An 18,822-nucleotide genomic window follows, 5' to 3' on the forward strand; every position below is an offset into this window, starting at 1 on the left:
GAATCATGAAAGAAAGAAAAATGGGTTTTTATGTCCCTTTAACCCCTTAATGACCACAGCACTTTTCCATTTTCTGTCCGTTTGGGACCAAGGCTATTTTTACATTTTTGCGGTCTTTGTGTTTAGCTGTAATTTCCCTCTTACTCATTTACTGTACCCACACATATTATATACCGTTTTTCTCGCCATTAAATGGACTTTCTAAAGATACCATTATTTTCATCATATCTTATAATTTACTATAAAAAAAATTATAAAATATGAGGAAAAAATGGAAAAAAACACACTTTTTCTAACTTTGACCCCCAAAATCTGTTACACATCTACAACCACCAAAAAACACCCATGCTAAATAGTTTCTAAATTTTGTCCAGAGTTTATAAATACCCAATGTTTACATGTTCTTTGCCTTTTTTGCAAGTTATAGGGCCATAAATATAAGTAGCACTTTGCTATTTCCAAACCACTTTTTTTCAAAATTAGCGCTAGTTACATTGGAACACTGATATCTTTCAGGAATCCCTGAATATCCCTTGACATGTATATATATTTTTTTAGAAGACATCCCAAAGTATTGATCTAGGCCCATTTTGGTATATTTCATGCCACCATTTCACCGCCAAATGCGATCAAATAAAAAAAAAAAGTAAAATTTTTCCAAATTTTAGGTTTCTCACTGAAATCATTAACAAACATTTTGTGCAATTATGGCACAAATGGTTGTAAATGCTTCTCTGGGATCCCCTTTGTTCAGAAATAGCAGACATATATCGCTTTGGCGTTGTTTTTAAGTAATTAGAAGTCCGCTAAATGCTGCTGCACACCACAAGTGTATTATGCTCAGCAGTGCAGGGGTTAATTAGGGAACTTGTAGGGAGCTTGTAGGGTTAATTTTAGCTTTAGTGTAGTGTAGTAGACAACCCCAAGTATTGATCTAGGCCCATTTTGGTATATTTCAGGCCACCATTTCACCGCCAAATACGATTAAATTAAAAAAAATAGTCAACTTTTTCACAAACTTTAGGTTTCTCACTGAAATTATTTAGAAACAACTTGTGCAATTATGGTACAAATGGTTGTAAATGATTCTCTGGGATCCCCTTTGTTCAGAAATAGCAGACATATATGGCTTTGGTGTTGCTTTTTGGTAATTAAAAGGCCGCTAAATGCCACTGCGCACAAAACGTGAATTATGCCCAGCAGTGAAGGGGTTAATTAGGTAGCTTGTAGGGAGCTTGCAGGGTTAATTTTAGCTTTAGTGTAGAGATCAGCTTCCCACCTGACACATCAGACCCCCTGATCCCTCCCATAGAGCTCTCTTCCCTCCCCCACCCCACAATTGTCCCCGCCATCTTAAGTACTGGCAGAAAGTCTGCCAGTACTAAAATAAAAGGTTTTTTTTTTTACTTTTTTTTTTAAGCATATTTACATATGCTGCTATGTAGGATCCCCCCTTAGCCCCCAACCTCTCTGATCCCCCCCAACACAGCTCTCTACCCCCCCCCCACTGCCTTATTGGGGGCCATCTTGGGTACTGGCAGCTGTCTGCCAGTACCCAGTTTGCATATAAAAATGGTTTTTTTTTCATTTATTTCAGTTTTTTTCTGTAGTGTAGCTCCCCCCCCCCAGATCAATCCCCCACCCCCTCCCAGATCCCTTCCATTACGTTTTATTTGTATTATTTTGTACAAAAATATGTACAAGTTTCTGTAGTGTAAGCGGTTCCCACCCGCTCCCACCCCGTGCACGCGCCCTCCCGCCGCCCCCTGTGCACGCGCGCGCGCCTGTGCGCGCCCCCGGCGATCCCGCCCCCGATCCCGCCCCCCTCTCTGACTAAGAAGCCATCGATGGCCGCCCACCCACCTCCCATTTACGCTCCCACCCACCAACGAATGCGGCCATCGATGTCCGGTGCAGAGAGGGCCACAGAGTGGCTCTCTCTGCACCGGAGGGGCAAAAATTGTTATTGCAGGATGCCTCGATATCGAGGCATCCTGCAATAACCGGAAAGCAGCTGGAAGTGATCAGGATCGCTTCCAGCTGCTTTCCAAACCGAGGACGTGCAGGGTACGTTCTCAGGCATTAACTGCCTTTTTTCTGAGGACGTACCCTGCACGTCCTCGGTCGTTAAGGGGTTAATTGTTACTAGCATTTTAAGGCTAAATGTAATATATGTCAGTAAATAATAATAAATATAGTTATGCTGTGATGCACAGCCCTAGTGCTTTCTCAAAACAGTTTATAAATGTATGTTTCCCAGCATCATCATTGTGACTATAAGGAATTATAGTTGTTACAAAGACATTCAAGGGAAATACAATATTAAAAGTAGAATGCTTCAATGTACTAGATAATTGTATTGCTGCACTATAGCTTGCATCACTTTAGTAGATAAAGCTTATCCAACAGAATAAACAATGCTTAGAAAAGTAATAATTTTGGTGAGAAAATGAGTAGCATTACATGTTTTCTTTTCTTTTAATTTCTAAGTATTGAGAACTAATCTTGTTACCTTTCATACTGTTTCATAGTCATATTTCAGAAGATAATACTATCAAACTGTTTAAGTTTGGTATAACAAAGCTACAATGATCTTTTAAATATTCCTGTTACAGCTGTATCTTCCCTAGTGGCGGATCTATGAGAATTCGTGGGGTGGCGATTGTAATATACTCCCAGGGCTCGATGATTGAAAGCTCTCTGGGCTGGCGGGATTATTAAAGAATGCTCGCCAATCCTATCTCCCTGGAAGAATGATTTAAAGCCACTTTTTACCCTGAAAACAGGGTATTTCACTAAGGGACGTATACTGCATTTTCATATTTGTATTTTAAACATCATACAAAACAAATATTTGAACCAATCACACAAAAATAAGCAGGGAAAAATTGTATTGTTAAGGTGCATCAAAAATCGTAGCAAAATCCTTCACCAGAAATCATATTTTAACAAAAAAGTAAAATGTTTATGTAATTTACAAGGGAATAAATCGTATTAAATATGCACAGCATAAAACGTAATTGTTGTTTTTTCGTAAAACGGGCTGAACATGGGCGTTCCATGAGCGTATATGAAAATGTCTCTCTGATCCCAGTGAAATTTTATAAAGATTTTCGCACTGCAGATCTCACATTTTTTTTCTCGCCAACTAAAAGGTGGCAAGCTTTTCTCAAAACAATCTGAATACTTATAACCCCAATAGAAAAACAAATGCCTACTAAAATATAGGCAAATGTAAGATGCTATATGCAGAAAGCAGTGTAATGTAATTTATATTGGCTGCAGGATTTTAATTTTAAAGTGCTCCCCCTGCTCCCTGATAACTTCGCACTAAGCGAAGTGTCCCTATACAGCGAGCTCCATTACTTTGAGTAAGAGCCATCTCGCCACTCGCAGGGACTGCCCATTTTTTACGATCATTCCACCGGGGTAGCCCTGCAAAAGTCGGTAAGAAAAAATAGTTTTGAGCACGCAAAGTTTATACTACGAGCCCTCAGTCTTTTATATTGCACCTTCATTGTGTCCACAGCTAGCAGAACAACATACTCCAGGATGCTGCGCTTATGGTGGTGCACATGAATGAAGCCAAAACCAGTGCTCCTTTCACACACTGGCTACGAGGAAATATCATGGCGATTAAAGTGATGGTTAATCCTAGAGTTTTTGAAACGCTAGGATTTACCAATGCAACAAATAAAGGGGACTTTCAGTCATGAAGTATAAAATATTTCATGCTGAAAGTTCCTTTATTTGCATATAGTGTATGCAGCACTAAGTGCCTCAGCAGAATGCTATTTTTTTAATGAGTTAACGTTTCCACCTCGTAGCCAATAGCTGTGTTGCCCAGCTGGCATTATTCCAGATAGCTAGCACGCTATTGACTGAGATCACCTCACTAAAAAATAGTGTTTTGCCGTGGGCGGACTGAGGTGCTCAGCTCAGCATATGCAGCAGACAAATAAAGGAACTTTGTGCATAACGTTTTTTTTACTTCATGAAGGAAAATCCACTTTTTATTTTTTTGCACTTTTAAATTCTAGTGTTTTTATAAACGCTAGGATTTACCATCACTTTAAACTACACTACAGATATTGGTTGGATAGAAAAAGCATAACTGACTACAGACAATTTTATGACTAGGGAGAGACCCACATTCTCACACTAATACTTTCTGATTCTGCGTGTGAATATTTGATATACTCTATTGCTCTGTCAACATCAGAGGAGGCAATGAATATAAACTTATGAGTAGCGTAATAGTTAATGTACATTCTTTGTACAAGACTTAGTTGTACCTACTTTTGAATATTGGGTATATTAAGACAGTTCTTGCTGCATTCTTAAATTAAGTCCATGTTAGGACCATCAACAGGTAGAATTTTAGCACCCAATAAACAGATTGGTTTTCTCTTTTTTTGCTCACTATAAGAGGCAGTAGACTAGCAAGTTTTAAAACTGTGACAATTACACACAAATAGGTTTTGCACAATTTTTTAAATACTTTGGAGTTCAAATTATAGCTTTTGGCGAGGGCGATATTTGCGCTCCACTTAGTAATACCAGCACATACAAATGTGCACTGGTATTTCAAGTTAGGTGCAATGCGAACGTGACCTCGCATTCGCATTGCACGGAAGCATTGCCCTTACAAGAGAGCGCTTCCATAGGCTCCAATGGGATGCATGACATGAGAACCTAGCCCAGCGCAGGGGGTAAGTTGCTCCGCGATGGGCAGCAAATTTAAGCATACATATAATTTATGTGTTAATATGTGTATATACGCAAAGTATGGTTGCTATTTAGTGCCTCTTAAAAATGTGTTTCTTCAGCCAATACATTATAGTGTCAAGCAATACATTCCAATTGCAATCATCATATCTTTTTAAATACAGAATTTCTTGTATCACATCAAATTATTCAGATTTTATTTATATATAAATATCTGCAACATATTTTGCTAATAATGGAATTAGTGATCATTATATGTTAAAATAAAAAGATAGTGTTATATTGTACCATGTTTTGTTATGATCCAATACTCATTGTTTGTGTTTCTGTATTTTTAGCTGTATGTTTAGTGCTTGCGTGCACTTGTTACAATAAAACCGTTTAAAATCTGTGTTGAGCAAAATACAATGGAAATATCTGCCACAAGGTGGCGTAACAGGAACAGCTACGCTATTTTTCAGCTGGATCACAACGTATTATTAGAAAACTATGGACTTGGTAGTGTTTTAATACCTGCGAGTAATGATTAATACCCATGTACTTATTAAACCACCCAGTTTACAAAGGATGTAATTTTCAGTTGTAATTAAGTAAGATACAGAAGAATCCTTAAAGTTTAACATTTAACCAACATACTCTTTATTAGGTTGATAAGGGAATTATATGCTTCAAACAAAATAGAATCTATCTCACATAAAAAAAGGTCTAAAGATACAATACCAGCTCAATTGTGCTACTCAAATAGCATTGTTATAGGCATATTCTAACATACTGAGGTGTGAATTGTTGCCCTACCTTGTCTATTAAGCTGGTTATTGACTAACTGCAGTATTTATTAAACCTCATGCGTTAAGGTTCTAGTATCGACTGAGCCTTTTCAGGCTGACAAACAGAAAACCATTAAAGCAACATCGAAATTATGATTTCAATTTAATTCATCATGTCTGGACCATATTTTATCCACAGATGTTAGTACTTTTTTATGCATATTTGCATATCTGTAATGCAGTAGCCAGTTCAGTCCACTTTCTTGACCATATGTTATTTATTTATTTTATTTCAAGCCTGTTTGTTGCAGCCAATAAGAGGCTGTTTTGGCTGAGTCATTCTTTTTCTGTGGGATAACTCTTCTGTGATTTGTCTTTGTCTAAGTAACTGAAGTACTATTCCATATAAAGAGTACTCTCTACAGGCACTTTAGTGGAGTCCACTACCACAGTGACATATAGCTTGCATAATACGGCATCTGAGTGGCTAGATCAATCTGTATATATTAAAACAAAGCAAGACGAGATGGACTTTCTACTGCACTACACATATTTTTTATTAGAAATGTACAAAAGAAAAACTGCTAAAAAAAAAGCCATACTTAGTGCATGTTGGGCTGTAAGTAATGTATTCATGCTGGTGCATTTCTTTTTAGGCTGTTAGGTTAAGTACCATGGTTGACTATTCAGCTTCTTGGCTATGTATTCAGCTGTGTGCTAAAGCAATATGAGTACATTTTGTGTCGGGGCGGGGCATAATAATACTATAGAACATTTTATTTTCAAAATTGAGATCTGTTTTTGAGCTCTATAAAGTTTTGCAAACTGCACAGCAAGTGAATTACACTGACAGAAATTTGAGGTTTTACCTAGTCCTTTATTTAAAGGGCTTTCTTTAATTTATTTCCAGAATGAGGTAATACGAGGTTCAAATACTGAATTTTGTATTAATTCTAAAAACAAGTTGTTTTTGATTGGTTTGAACTTTTAGAAATGGTGTAAACTCATGAAGAGAATTATTTCTAGGTAGATTAGTATGTTCCCGAACACATTCCATTATAAGGAGATCCTGTATCAGTATATGGATATAACATACAAATCTCACTGTTTAATAGGCTATAGATCACATGATGAAATTGTGCTGAACAAATTATTATATCGACAGAAATTGTACCTTTTTGCTTAATTTAGCATAGATGGCAGTGCAATCTTTCTATCTTGCATAATTTGTAATATTTTAGAGAGGAAATTCCCCATATGACTGTAACATTATGTATTAAAAAGTCATTAAGCAGTTATATAAACAATTAGTCAGATAAATTTCTATTTTCCCTCTGGAGTTGAGGTATACATTATGTATTAATATAAGCAACTAATACTTTGATTTGGACTTGGTGATTGTGTAATAATTTACTAGTGTTATCATGAAATATTTGTCTAACATTATGGACTAACTGCACTGTAAGCATGAGTTGCATGAATATATTTATTAACAGGTAAGCACGCATGTTCATTTGTTTTAACAACTAAAAAAATGATGTCAATCTCTCTTTCTCTTTCTACTTTTTCTTATTCCCACTGGTGGCTTTGGACTTGCAGAAACTCTTTTTTCTACTTCTCCTGTCATGCACACTGTTCATCCAACATTCAACAAGGGTATTGTTTTCTTTCTATTTTGTGCTCTGTAGACAATAGTTTATAGTTTTTATAGTATTCTGCTTCCTACTAGATACACTATAGCCTAGTTACATTGCATGCTTGTAACATTTTTATGGGTATAAAACTTGCTATTTTTCTGCATAAAAGCAAGCATTAAAGGGATAGGAAAGTCAAAATTAAACGTTCATGATCCAGATAGAGAACGTCATTTTAAGATACTTTTCATTTCACTTCTATTTTCAAATGTGCTTTGTCCTCTTGGTACCCCTTGTTAAAAAAAGAATATGCACATATCCTACACTAGTGGAAGCTAATTGCTGATTGGTGCCTGTACACATTTTTCTCTTGTGATTGGCTAACTAGATATGTCCATCTAGCTGCCAGTAGTGCAATGCTGTTCCTTCAGCAAAGGATAACAAAAGAATGAAGCACATTTGATATAGAAGTAAATTGGAAAGTTGTTTAAAATTGAACGTTCTATCCAAATCATGAAAGAAAAGTTTGGGGTTTCCTGTCCCTTTAATGATATTCCTATAATATTATATGAGAACTAAATATCTGTTAAGCAGACATTGAGAAGTGATACCTACAGTTTAATGTGTGACTTTTTAGTACTGCATTATTTGGTTTCATTTAAAATGTGCATGCACTGTTTTTGCATTTTTAAATAAAATTTTGCTTTTTCTGCAACCTATAGCTTAGCCCTTCCTAATTAGACTGTGATCAGTACAGCCAGATGCTGTATCTCTTAAGCCATTGATCCAGGAGTTAATGTTTGTCTCTTTTTCGAGGCAGCAAGCACCTTGGAGACTGCTTTCCATGACTTACCTGGTGAAAAGAACTCAGTGTCCTGAGAGTGTAACCAAAAACTACTGTGTTAGCCATTAAATAGGATCATCCTTACTTAAAGGGATATAAAGGTCAAAGCTGAAACGTGCATGAATGCATTTCAATTTTAATTAGAAGCATTTTAGCAGTTTACTTCTATTAGGAAAAAATACTTCTAGTAGTAAAGCGTATCACTATTTCAGTGGCATATGCACATAAGCTACATGGGGCTTGTACACTATGCCTGCTAAGAGAGCTGGTGGTGGTGTATATTGATTCAGTGAATACTTCATTTGTGTCATACAAGCCATGCTGACTCTCTGAGAAGGTAACAGATGTTTCAATTAAAGGGATGTTAAACAGTCTGTTTCATTGTTGTAATAAAAAAGACCTAAGCAGTGAGTTATACTTAGTAGATATCATTGCAATATCTATTATCCGTAATTTTAAAAAGGATTTTACCTTTTGTTTCTTATTTTTAACTTCATTTGTGCAGGGTCCATTACTTCCTGTCACAGCCCTACAAGGAGGCTGTGTTCTCTACAGGAAGGCTTATCTAGCTTGATGTCATAAATCTTCTAGAGTAACTTGAGCTGGTTTACTATTCAGACAATGCTAGAGAGAGAGTAAGTCTGTTTTGCTCATGCTCAGAAGAAGCAGAATGCAACTTAAGTTCAAAACATGTCTGCTCTATTATCACCCTGCGGGCAGGGGCTACAATGAGAAATTAAGTGCTCATTTTGCAAGAAAACAAGTAAGTTCTTTGCTGTATTTTACACAGTCTGCTACTTTTTTATGTTTAGTTTTATTTGACATATATGTTTTCTATTATAGGACTACTGTTTAATATCCCTTTAAAATATATTTTTTTCTATGTGCCATACCCAGAGCAGGATTCAATAGACAGACCCATCCAATACAAGTTTTTCGGAAACTTATACAATTTACTACAGTTCTTGCGAGTAGTTTTCTGCAGAAGATGTATCATTGTATGTGTTACATGTAACTGCGCATACTGCTATAAATGCTTTTGCTACTTTGAATCTAATCATTTCTATTTAACGGGACAGTAAACACCTTGTAATTACAAGACATTTCTTTTTGGCTGTTAAAGAATGACATCAGTTAAGTCTCAACATATTTTCAAACAAATTAAAATCGTTTTTGCTGCAATAGTTTTTCCATAGCCACACTGCAGCCACCATTTGCAAAAACATAATACACACAGAGAGAAACGAGAAACCAGCTCAATAACTTGTTAGCTTGTTCTATGATGATTTACTACCTGTGTGCAGCTTCTTTTTAGCCCAGTAATGCTTTTCACAGAGTAGAACTTTCCTTTATTATATTAGTCTGATCCCACCTATTAAAGTCATTCCAGCACCACAATACCAGGCAATTCCTCTCTGAACAAGGAACACGGCAACCCCAGGCAATTATTTTGTCCTTCATTGGGGCTCATCAGTGAGGTGTAGCCATGTTACTCTAAGCACAATGAGCAAGCACCCACAATTTGCCTCATTTAGAGGATCCAATTTGGGCTTGTTATTATAAAATGCATTGTTTTGCAGTTGTTATCATTTAAAGCCAATTAGAGACATACATGTAGCAGGGTTAGCCTTGAGTCAGCAGGGTACATTTCATGTTCTGAGAATGAGAAAATCCTCAATTTCAGAGCTTATTTACATGAAAAATGTGCTTTATCACAAATTCAGGCTCAGTTGAAAAGAAACATTTTTACATAAGCAGAATCACCCAAAATTTACATTTTTTTTTAATCTGGTTCCTCAGATAGTTACTGTTAATTGCTCCCATTTTTTTGCATTACTGAAACAGAAAATATTTATTTGCACTTGGGCAACTATTGTAAAAATTTCAAATTCACAAGATACCCCAGACGTGTATCCCTGTGATACTCTGATAACTCTATTAATATAAATAAATGCTATAAAATATAAATATTGTGATCTAAGAATATGTAGACAACATGTCACTACACAAATCATTTTATAATTAAGATAGGTTATGCTTAAATAAGAATAGCAAGTTTTGAGTGTCCATAAGATAAACAATAACTATTTCCATATTGGTAAGCGTTTGGATCGGATCTGAACAGAGAGCTGAAAAGTCACCCATATGATGCATGGATATCAATTACCACAATCCCCCTTAGCACCAGTTTTTCACTATATTTTGAAAACAAAATGAATACATAGGACTAAACAGACAAAGGATGTTAAAAAAGTGCAAAAATGCCTTTTGGCATGTTTGAGAGTTTTCCAAGAGGATTTGGAACAATTCTATTATCTGTGCAATACACTCTGTATTGGCCACAGAGGACAATTTAGATGTATATATGCAGTACTTTTTTTGTAAGATAAAATTTGCCAGTACTCACTGATTATTAATTTATATATTATGCTCAGTAACTTTGAGAAAAGCAAAGGGACAAAGTTATTTACAATGCTTGATATACTTTGCAGTCTCCTCTTGAAAGCCATGTATTTATGAATATATGGTTGAGATTCTTTCAACCTATATTTATCACCATTTTATAATCCCTCTGTAGTGGGAGGGACAGATTTTTACATGTGTGTATGTGTATTTAATAGACATATACGTGATGTCGCATATAGCTAAACAGGGCATCAGGAAATGTGATAAAATGAAATCAGAAATGCAACATCTAGAAATTAGTATTTAGCAATCCCACTATTAAAATGTTTCAGATTTCGATTTCTTGATTGTAAATTACAGTAAGTTTGTCTTCTTAAACAGGATTTCTATCAGCAATCACAAATTTTTTTATCGGGATTTAAGTTTGCTGTTTCATTTTTTTATTGATGAACTAAATAGTTTGTACTCTAATTACAGTATCTAGAACCTCCATTTTCTTCAAGTAATAAAAAATTGGCAAAGACAAACCTAGTCCCATACACTGAGGTTTGGAGCTTTCGATGATATTGTAAATCTTGTCATTTATTGGTCTCACCGTGTACGGTATGAGAACTGTTAAAATCCTGCACAGTTCGTCTTGAATTTTAGATGAAAATCTCGCAAAAACAAGGTTTTCTCAATGAATTTTAAAAAAATACTTTTAAAATATTAAAAGTTTGAACATCATAATTGAGCAAACCTTCTCCGTATACCCATCATGCCCTAATACAAACGCATTCATATTGTTTAACACTTATCATAAACACTACTCTATCCAATTGCAAAACACACATGGGCTCCATTAAAGGGACAGTCTACTCCAAAAGTGTGATTATTTAAAAAGATAGATAATCCCTTTATTACCCATTCCCCATTTTTTTTATAATCAACACTGTTATATTAATATGATTTTTTACCTCTGTGATTACTTTGTATCTAAGCCTCTGCATACTGCCCCCTTATCTCAGGGCTGTTTACAACTTGCATTTTAGCCGTTCAGTGCGTTCTCATTTGTAACTTCACAGGAGTGGTAAACATAAACTAGCTCTCTCTTGATGTGAAAAGCTTATAAAATGGACTGAGATAAAGGCAGCCTGCATGGGCTTAAAAATAGGTAGAGATTCAGACTTTTAGATGTTATAAAGTATATTAATATAACACTGTTGGTTATGCAAAGCTAAGGAATGGGAAGTAAAGGCGCTATATGTCTTTTTAAACAAACATTTTGGAGTAGACTGTCCCTTTAATCCTAATTCAGATTTCAGTGTTTGGCATCCATTATTGATAGTTTAGTGAGGTGTTGTGGGAAAATCAACATAAATGGAGCCCTTAAAGTTGTAATTTCCTGCCTGTTCATCAAATTCTTTATGCCAAGCATTTATGGATTCACAAAGTGTATTTCAAAACATTTTTAGAATCCCTTTTGAGTATAATTTATCCTGTTTTAATGCATAATTTTATTGCAATTAGCCAAAAAAAATATTCTGGAAAGAACTCTCTCCTGTCTAAAGCCTGTGACACACTTCACTCAAAGTGATGCGAAGCGATGCAAAGCAGCTAGAAAAGTTTGCAACCTTCACTTTGCGCTGCACCACCTCGCAGCTTGTCTACACTGTAGTCTGTACTCTGATATCACTGGTCATGTACAGGGCTGTTACAGAATACAGAATTAAAAAATACAAATTACACTGTGCTCTATATAGCTACCAACAGTCCTGATTTTATTAAAACAAGTCTTTGTGTTGGTTAAATTAATAAACTATTAGAACTAATGAAGGTGCTATATATAAGCTATATAATCAGAGAATGATTCAGGTTCCATTCTTTTATTATATAGATTATACTGTATATAGCACCTTTATTTCTAAGTTACTAAGGACTTTTTATAAAAAAAGAAGTGTTTGCAGCATAAAAACTTGAAAAATGTTAGTACATTTTTAAATAAAAATATTACATTTGTTATACCAATTTTTATCAATGTGCAGGCAAAGCTCCACTCTCTGCACTACTGCTGACCAATAGATTCCTCTCACCAGATGCTTATTTGTCTGGAGGAATCTGATTGACTGCCTGCGTCCTAACGTGCAGGTTTATACACCTGAGCCGATTGGCTGAAGATGAAATATTTCATCTTGCAGCGCTCGGCTACGTGAGCCCTCGCCAGCTGACGCGTGCAAGGTAAGTAGGAAGTCACACTGCATGCGAATGTCTACGCGTCGCCTCTTCTCCTAGCTGTGCGCAGCTCCACGTGTCACGGGCTTTACACTGACAGTTGTTCCATCTCAATGAGCTATGTTCTTTATGCAGCAAAACTACAAGAAATAAAACAGAGTTGACATTACAGAAATAATGCAAATTGCTTTGAATGTACATTTTCCATTGTTTATAAATATTTTATATTCTAGCCCCCATATACTGTACATTAATATTATTATTTTTCATTATGTAATTGGAGGTACAAAACAGTGCTTAGAATATTAATTTTCTTTTATTTTAGTATATTTAGTATAAAATTGTAAATATCTCAGGAACCAGAATGCATATTAACTAATTCCCTTGCAGTATAATTAAATTAGGGGCAACAGGCAGTCATTGAACTTAAAAGAGATTTGTATGGACTCACTCCGCTTCATAAAGATTTTAATTAATCCCAGGAAATAAAAAAAATACTTAAACCAGAGAGCTCCTGGATTTGCGCTGTGGAATTGCCTGAATCTAACGCCAGGCTATATTTTATACAGGTGAAAGGTTTTCCACTTAAATATTTTCACACAAAAATTTCTATATATTTAAAAAGTTGAAGGGTAGCTAGACACCTTGTAATTAAAAGATATTTATGTTGCCTTGCTAAAGAATAACATACAGTATCAGCCAAGTCTAGAGATTATTAAATAAACTATTGTTTTTTTCAATAGCCAAACTCCAACCACAACTTTTATTATTTGGCTATGCAAATCCATGCTTGCCTCTGTAGAAGACAAGGCAAACCACAGTAATTATGTTAGTAAAACATGCATTGTTATCTGTTGAAGCCAATGAGGGAAAGATATGCAGCAGGGTTAGCCTTGAGAAAGCCACACTGTTTAGAGGTAGATTACATGAAAAAGAGGAAAAATAATAAAAGTATTGCAAAGTTGTTTTACTAAGGATAGCTAAACATTTTATATTAAAATCTCAAGGTGTTCACTGTCCCTTTATGTCATTTAAAAGCTGTATTCAGTTTCTAAACGTTATGGTTTATCATATCTGTTTCTCTTGCTTGTTGTCCAGTTCGACCTTTTTTTCCAAGGATCAAGAATGTTACTGCAACTGATTCCTTTGCTACTATCATAATGGATTATGAGGGTCCTGATGTGAAGTTATATGTTGAATATGTAGAACAGAGTAAGACGCTGCTTCATTTAATCATTTAAAATACTTATATATGAAACAAAGTTTTCTTTACTTGTGCATGTCATTTAAATAGGAAAACATAGCAGGTGAATTATGGAAGTATTTGTCAGATAAATGATATACTGTTATATTCTGTTTGCTGTATGTTTAAATCAATAGCTATTGATTTTTAATTGCATATATTAATGTAATAGTTCATTATTCAAATGAAGCATTTTTGTTAGAGTTTTTAGAATATTTTAAGATTTAAAATGATCTACAAAGTGGGAATTGTATATTTGGTTTATATACTGCATATACCTGAATATAAGTCATACTTCCTGTATTTTAATGCATATGTCTTTAGACAGCTTGCTTTTTAAAGGGACATTAAACACTAAATACAGTTCATGCATCACCCTCTCATCATGGGTGCTGCCATTTTGGAACCAACGTTACGCTGAAGGTATCTGAAGGAGAGTTACGGCACATGTGCAATTAGGTCAGTACTGAAATGTAGTTAAACATAGATTTCAACATGGCAGCACCCATGACTAGAGGGAGGTAAAGAATAACCTTAAAGGGATACTGAACCCAAATGTTTTCTTTCATGATTCATACAGAGCATGCAATTTTAAGCAACTTTCTCATTTAATCCTGTTATCAATTTTTCTTTGTTGTCTTGGTATCTTTATTTGAAAAAGTAGGAATGTAATCCTAGGAGCGGGCCCATTTTTGGTTCAGCACCCTGGGTAGTGCTTGCTGATTGGTGGCTACATTTTAGCCACCAATCAGCAAGCGCTATCCAGTTGCTAAACCAAGGATGGGCCGGCTCATAAGCTTACATTCCTGCTTTTTGAAATAAAGATAACAAGAGAATAAAGAAAAATTAATAATATAATTGCATGCTCTATCTACCTGAATCATGAAAGAAAAAATTTGGGTTCAGTATCCCTTTAATACTATGCTTATACAATATATTTAGTGTTTAATGTCCCTTTAATTAAAGAACAAATAGAAACAAACTTAGGGTAAAGCTAAATTATCATTAATACAATAGATATCCAAAGCACATATTACTGTATTACCTTTCAACCATTTTACTGTAAAACAAATGTCAATGGAAACTTTATAAAAAAAACTGAGGATCAGACAGCAGAGAGGGTAGGCGGGAGTGAGAGAGCGCCCGTGGCGGGGGCGTAGCCGGGCAGGTGGGACCGATGCACTGCAGAAAATGGCCCATGTACACAGGCTTTAGGACTAGTGTATATATATATATAAATAAATAAAGGCGGGTCCGAAGCATTGAGCACTGAAGCTCAAAAATAGGTAATAAGCATAAAATATATATAATTCTGTCATATCTCTAATAAAAGAAAAAACAACATTAAATTCAATTTTCAGAATGAAAAGATTTGTTCAGGCAGATGATTTATTAAAATTCTTATAGTTTTAAGTGAAATTATAATAATCTGGCTTAATTTAGTGTCTATAATTAAAAGGATTGCTTTTTTTTTTTTTTTAAAGGGACATAAAAGTGCAAAAATAAAACGTTTATTATTGCAAGTAACAGTGTGTTTAATCCAAGCAAAGGGGTTAAACACATAGCTAAAGCAGCAATGCCCTACCGTGATCTAATCAATCACATCTGGTGAGCCAGTGACAAGAGAAATGTGTGTGTATCCACCAATCACCTGCTAGCTTCAATTAGTGCTTCTCCTGAGGCAATTAAAAAAGACATTGTGAAGTCGCACTTACTTGTTGAGTAGTTTTGAGGGATACTCCTAGAATTATATTCAGGTAAATATTGTATATGGCAAATAGAAAATATCTTTGTTTATTCAACTATTTTATTTTGGAACAAATAGTTTTACACTGTTCTATGCCAGCTTAGCACTGATCCAAATATAAATAGTTTTATACTATAGTAATTTATTACAATAAACTATAAACCAAGGTTTATTGTGTTTATATTGATTTTCAAGTAGTTGTGTTGAATGCATTATTGTTAATATACAGTAATTGGACACTGCAATCAGCTAATGTGTTTGTATATATAAATGTCTGCACACATTCTAGGCTAGGCAGCATTGACCACTCACATTTAACAATACACATGCAAGTGCTTATGCGATCCCTCCCCTGCTGGGGTCCAACAATTCTGTGAGAACAGGGCTTGTCAGTCATGCCAGAAAGATCCCCTCAGGATGATGGAAATCTTAAGAGGCCGCAGACATAAGACCACTTCTTCTTACGTAGCCAGAACCAGAAGGGCTCCTGCTGCATTCACAGCTTCTTAAATGGAGCCCATAGTCTGATATGACTGTCTAAAATGTATTTAATGATATCAGGAATGGTAAATCTCACCCTAATAACCTCATTTTGTATTTTAGATCTGACATGCTTTACTCTTTTTCTGCTATTCTGAGCAGTACCATATATCAATGATTCCCAGCGAGATAATATTGATAATAAAGCTAAGATAATAAAAGTACCTTTAGTTTATTTATGATGTTAACCCTTTATTTACTTAATTTATTTGCCGGTATAATCATATAATTAAGCATAATGGTCCAGATTATGAGTGGAGCGCTAACAGTTATGCGTAAGTGATAAGGGGTTTACTGCTTGTATGAAAGTAAACACGATCGCTTGAGCGCAATTGGGATATACGCTTGAATGATTACCGCATCTTCAGAACTCTGGCTAAGTGTTAAGCAAAACAAAAAAATGTCACAAAACACATCAAAAATATATTACAAAGTACAGTTACTCATAATAACGCCATCTAATAAAAAGGATTTAAAGAAAAATATTGCACACAAAAGTTATAAGGGCTCAAAGATATGAATTCTCATGTGTTAGAAAAAGGGCTTTAACAGAGAGAATCATACATACATCTGTCTAAAGATATATATGTAATTATGTGTATTTATGTATTTACAGACATATATACACATATAAACACATAAATACATATAAAGACATATATTAGTGTATTGGAGCCCTTTGCAGTTAAGTAGATAAAAACATGTAAAATCATATTTATGTAATATTCATATTTAATAAAGGTTTTAACTATATATTTACTATTACTATTTTACATTCCAATGTTCTGCACATAGCAGAATATGTTCTAAGTATTTATAGATATTCCTGTAAATATCTGTATATAGCTATACCTTTATATAATTATGTATATATATATTGTACAAAAATACCATCAGATATATGTAGAAATATTTATGTATTAATAAATAGAACGTATTATTTTATGTGAAAAACATTGAAATGTGAAATATTCATATTTTTATGTTGGGTTAGCACACATGAGAATATGCGATCGGGTTTTGGGCGCGAGTTGGGTGTTAGTTTTTTCCCCACTTTTTTGCTCCATTGACTTCTAGGGAGAGTACATGAAAGTGCACACAATATTGTAAGTTTGGCTTTTTTCACTCGTTGGGTTAGCTCGAGTTTACTTTTAACTCATAGAGGCCCATTTATCAAGCTCCAAATGGATCTTGTAGGCCCGTGTTTCTGGCGAGTCTTCAAATTGACACCCCCCTGCTGGCGGTCGCGAGTCTGTAGGAGGTGGCGTTGCACCAGCAGCTCACAATAGCTGCTGGTGCAATGCTGAATACGGAGAGCGTATTGCTCTCCGCATTCAGCGATGTCTGTCGGACCTGATCCGCACTGCTCTAGCAGGAGCGTTAACTAACTCTCCACTTGTAATCTGATCCAATATGTTTATTTAACAGTAGCTAAATTGAATAAGAGTGTTATATGTTAATAAGTCAAGGCAGATGTTATATTTCTTTAATAGTAGATTAGCTTTTGTCTGAACATATATATATATATATATTGCTATACATTTATATGTAATTGTATATTAAATAAGTTAAAAACTACCTTCTATATACATTAGTACGTGCAGTATCACGTCTATGACTCCTTCAGAATGAATCCTCCGATTATAAACAATAACTGGATAGTTAACATATTAATTTCTTAAGAAATTTGTATTGTGCTTCTCCAAATCTAAATCACTAAAGTAGTGTACTGCTATAGAAAAGGCGAACTAACATTTGGTACAAGCGTGGGAGTTAATTTGCCTTTATAAACCATAGGCGATAAGCCTGCCCAGAGGGCAGTCTATTTAAAAAGAAAACTGCAAACCCCAAAGCACAAATTACACAAAATAAAAAATGTAAAATTACAGAAAAAAATAAACAAAGCTATTTAAAATAAAGAATTTAAACCTTAACTAATACCCCTATAAAAAATCCCTCCCAAAATAAAAACACCCGTCAATCTAATACTAAACTACCAATAGCCCTTAAAAGGGCTTTTTGTAGGGTATTGCCCTAAGTTAAACAGCTCTTTTACCTAAACAAATTACCAATTACTCCAGTAAAACCCCCACCCACCAAACCCCCCAAAATAAATAAACCTAACACTAAAAAAAACCTAAACTACCCATTGCCCCTAAAGGGGCATTTGTATGGGCATTGCCCTTAAAAGGGCAATCAGCTCTTTTCCAGCCCAAAAAACCCTAATCTAAAAAAAAGCCACCCCAAAAAATAAAAAAAAGCCTAAGACTAAGCCCCAAATAGCTACTCGCCATCTGTAATGGTCGTGGGATATTCCACTTTCAGACCAAACTTGGCCAGTAGTCTTCTTATCCTGGCTCAAGTGGAATGATAGGAAATATCCCAGAGCAAAGATAGAGTTTGTAAAATGAGGTATGCAGTACTCACAGCAGGCAGGGCAGTACTCAGCGGCAAGAGGAAGGTAATCCATCAGTATGACAGTTCAGGGGTAAACCAATAGAAGGACCGGGAACAGGCAGGAGTCAGCAACAAAAGGATATCCAGCAGTATAACAGTTAAGAGGTAAACCAATAGAATGGTCAGACAGGCAGAGTTCATCAACAATTAAGCAATCCAGAAATGCAGGAGTACAAGAAGTAACACCTATACTTGAGCACAGGTGAGACTGAGGCCTTTACATAGGGAAGACAGGGCGGGGGCGG

General features: G+C 35.2%; 1 protein-coding gene across 1 annotated transcript in view; it reads left to right on the plus strand.

Moving 5' to 3' along the window:
• NRCAM (neuronal cell adhesion molecule) overlaps nucleotides 1–18,822 on the plus strand; it is a 334,348-nt gene that overhangs the window by 267,236 nt on the left and 48,290 nt on the right. The window contains exons 27-28 of the mRNA XM_053716724.1: nucleotides 7,095–7,151; nucleotides 13,689–13,802. Coding sequence (XP_053572699.1) covers nucleotides 7,095–7,151; nucleotides 13,689–13,802 — 171 coding nt within the window. The remainder of the gene's footprint in view (nucleotides 1–7,094; nucleotides 7,152–13,688; nucleotides 13,803–18,822) is intronic.

The sequence above is a fragment of the Bombina bombina genome, chromosome 6 (genome assembly GCF_027579735.1).
Source record: "Bombina bombina isolate aBomBom1 chromosome 6, aBomBom1.pri, whole genome shotgun sequence".
Lineage (NCBI taxonomy): Eukaryota > Metazoa > Chordata > Amphibia > Anura > Bombinatoridae > Bombina > Bombina bombina.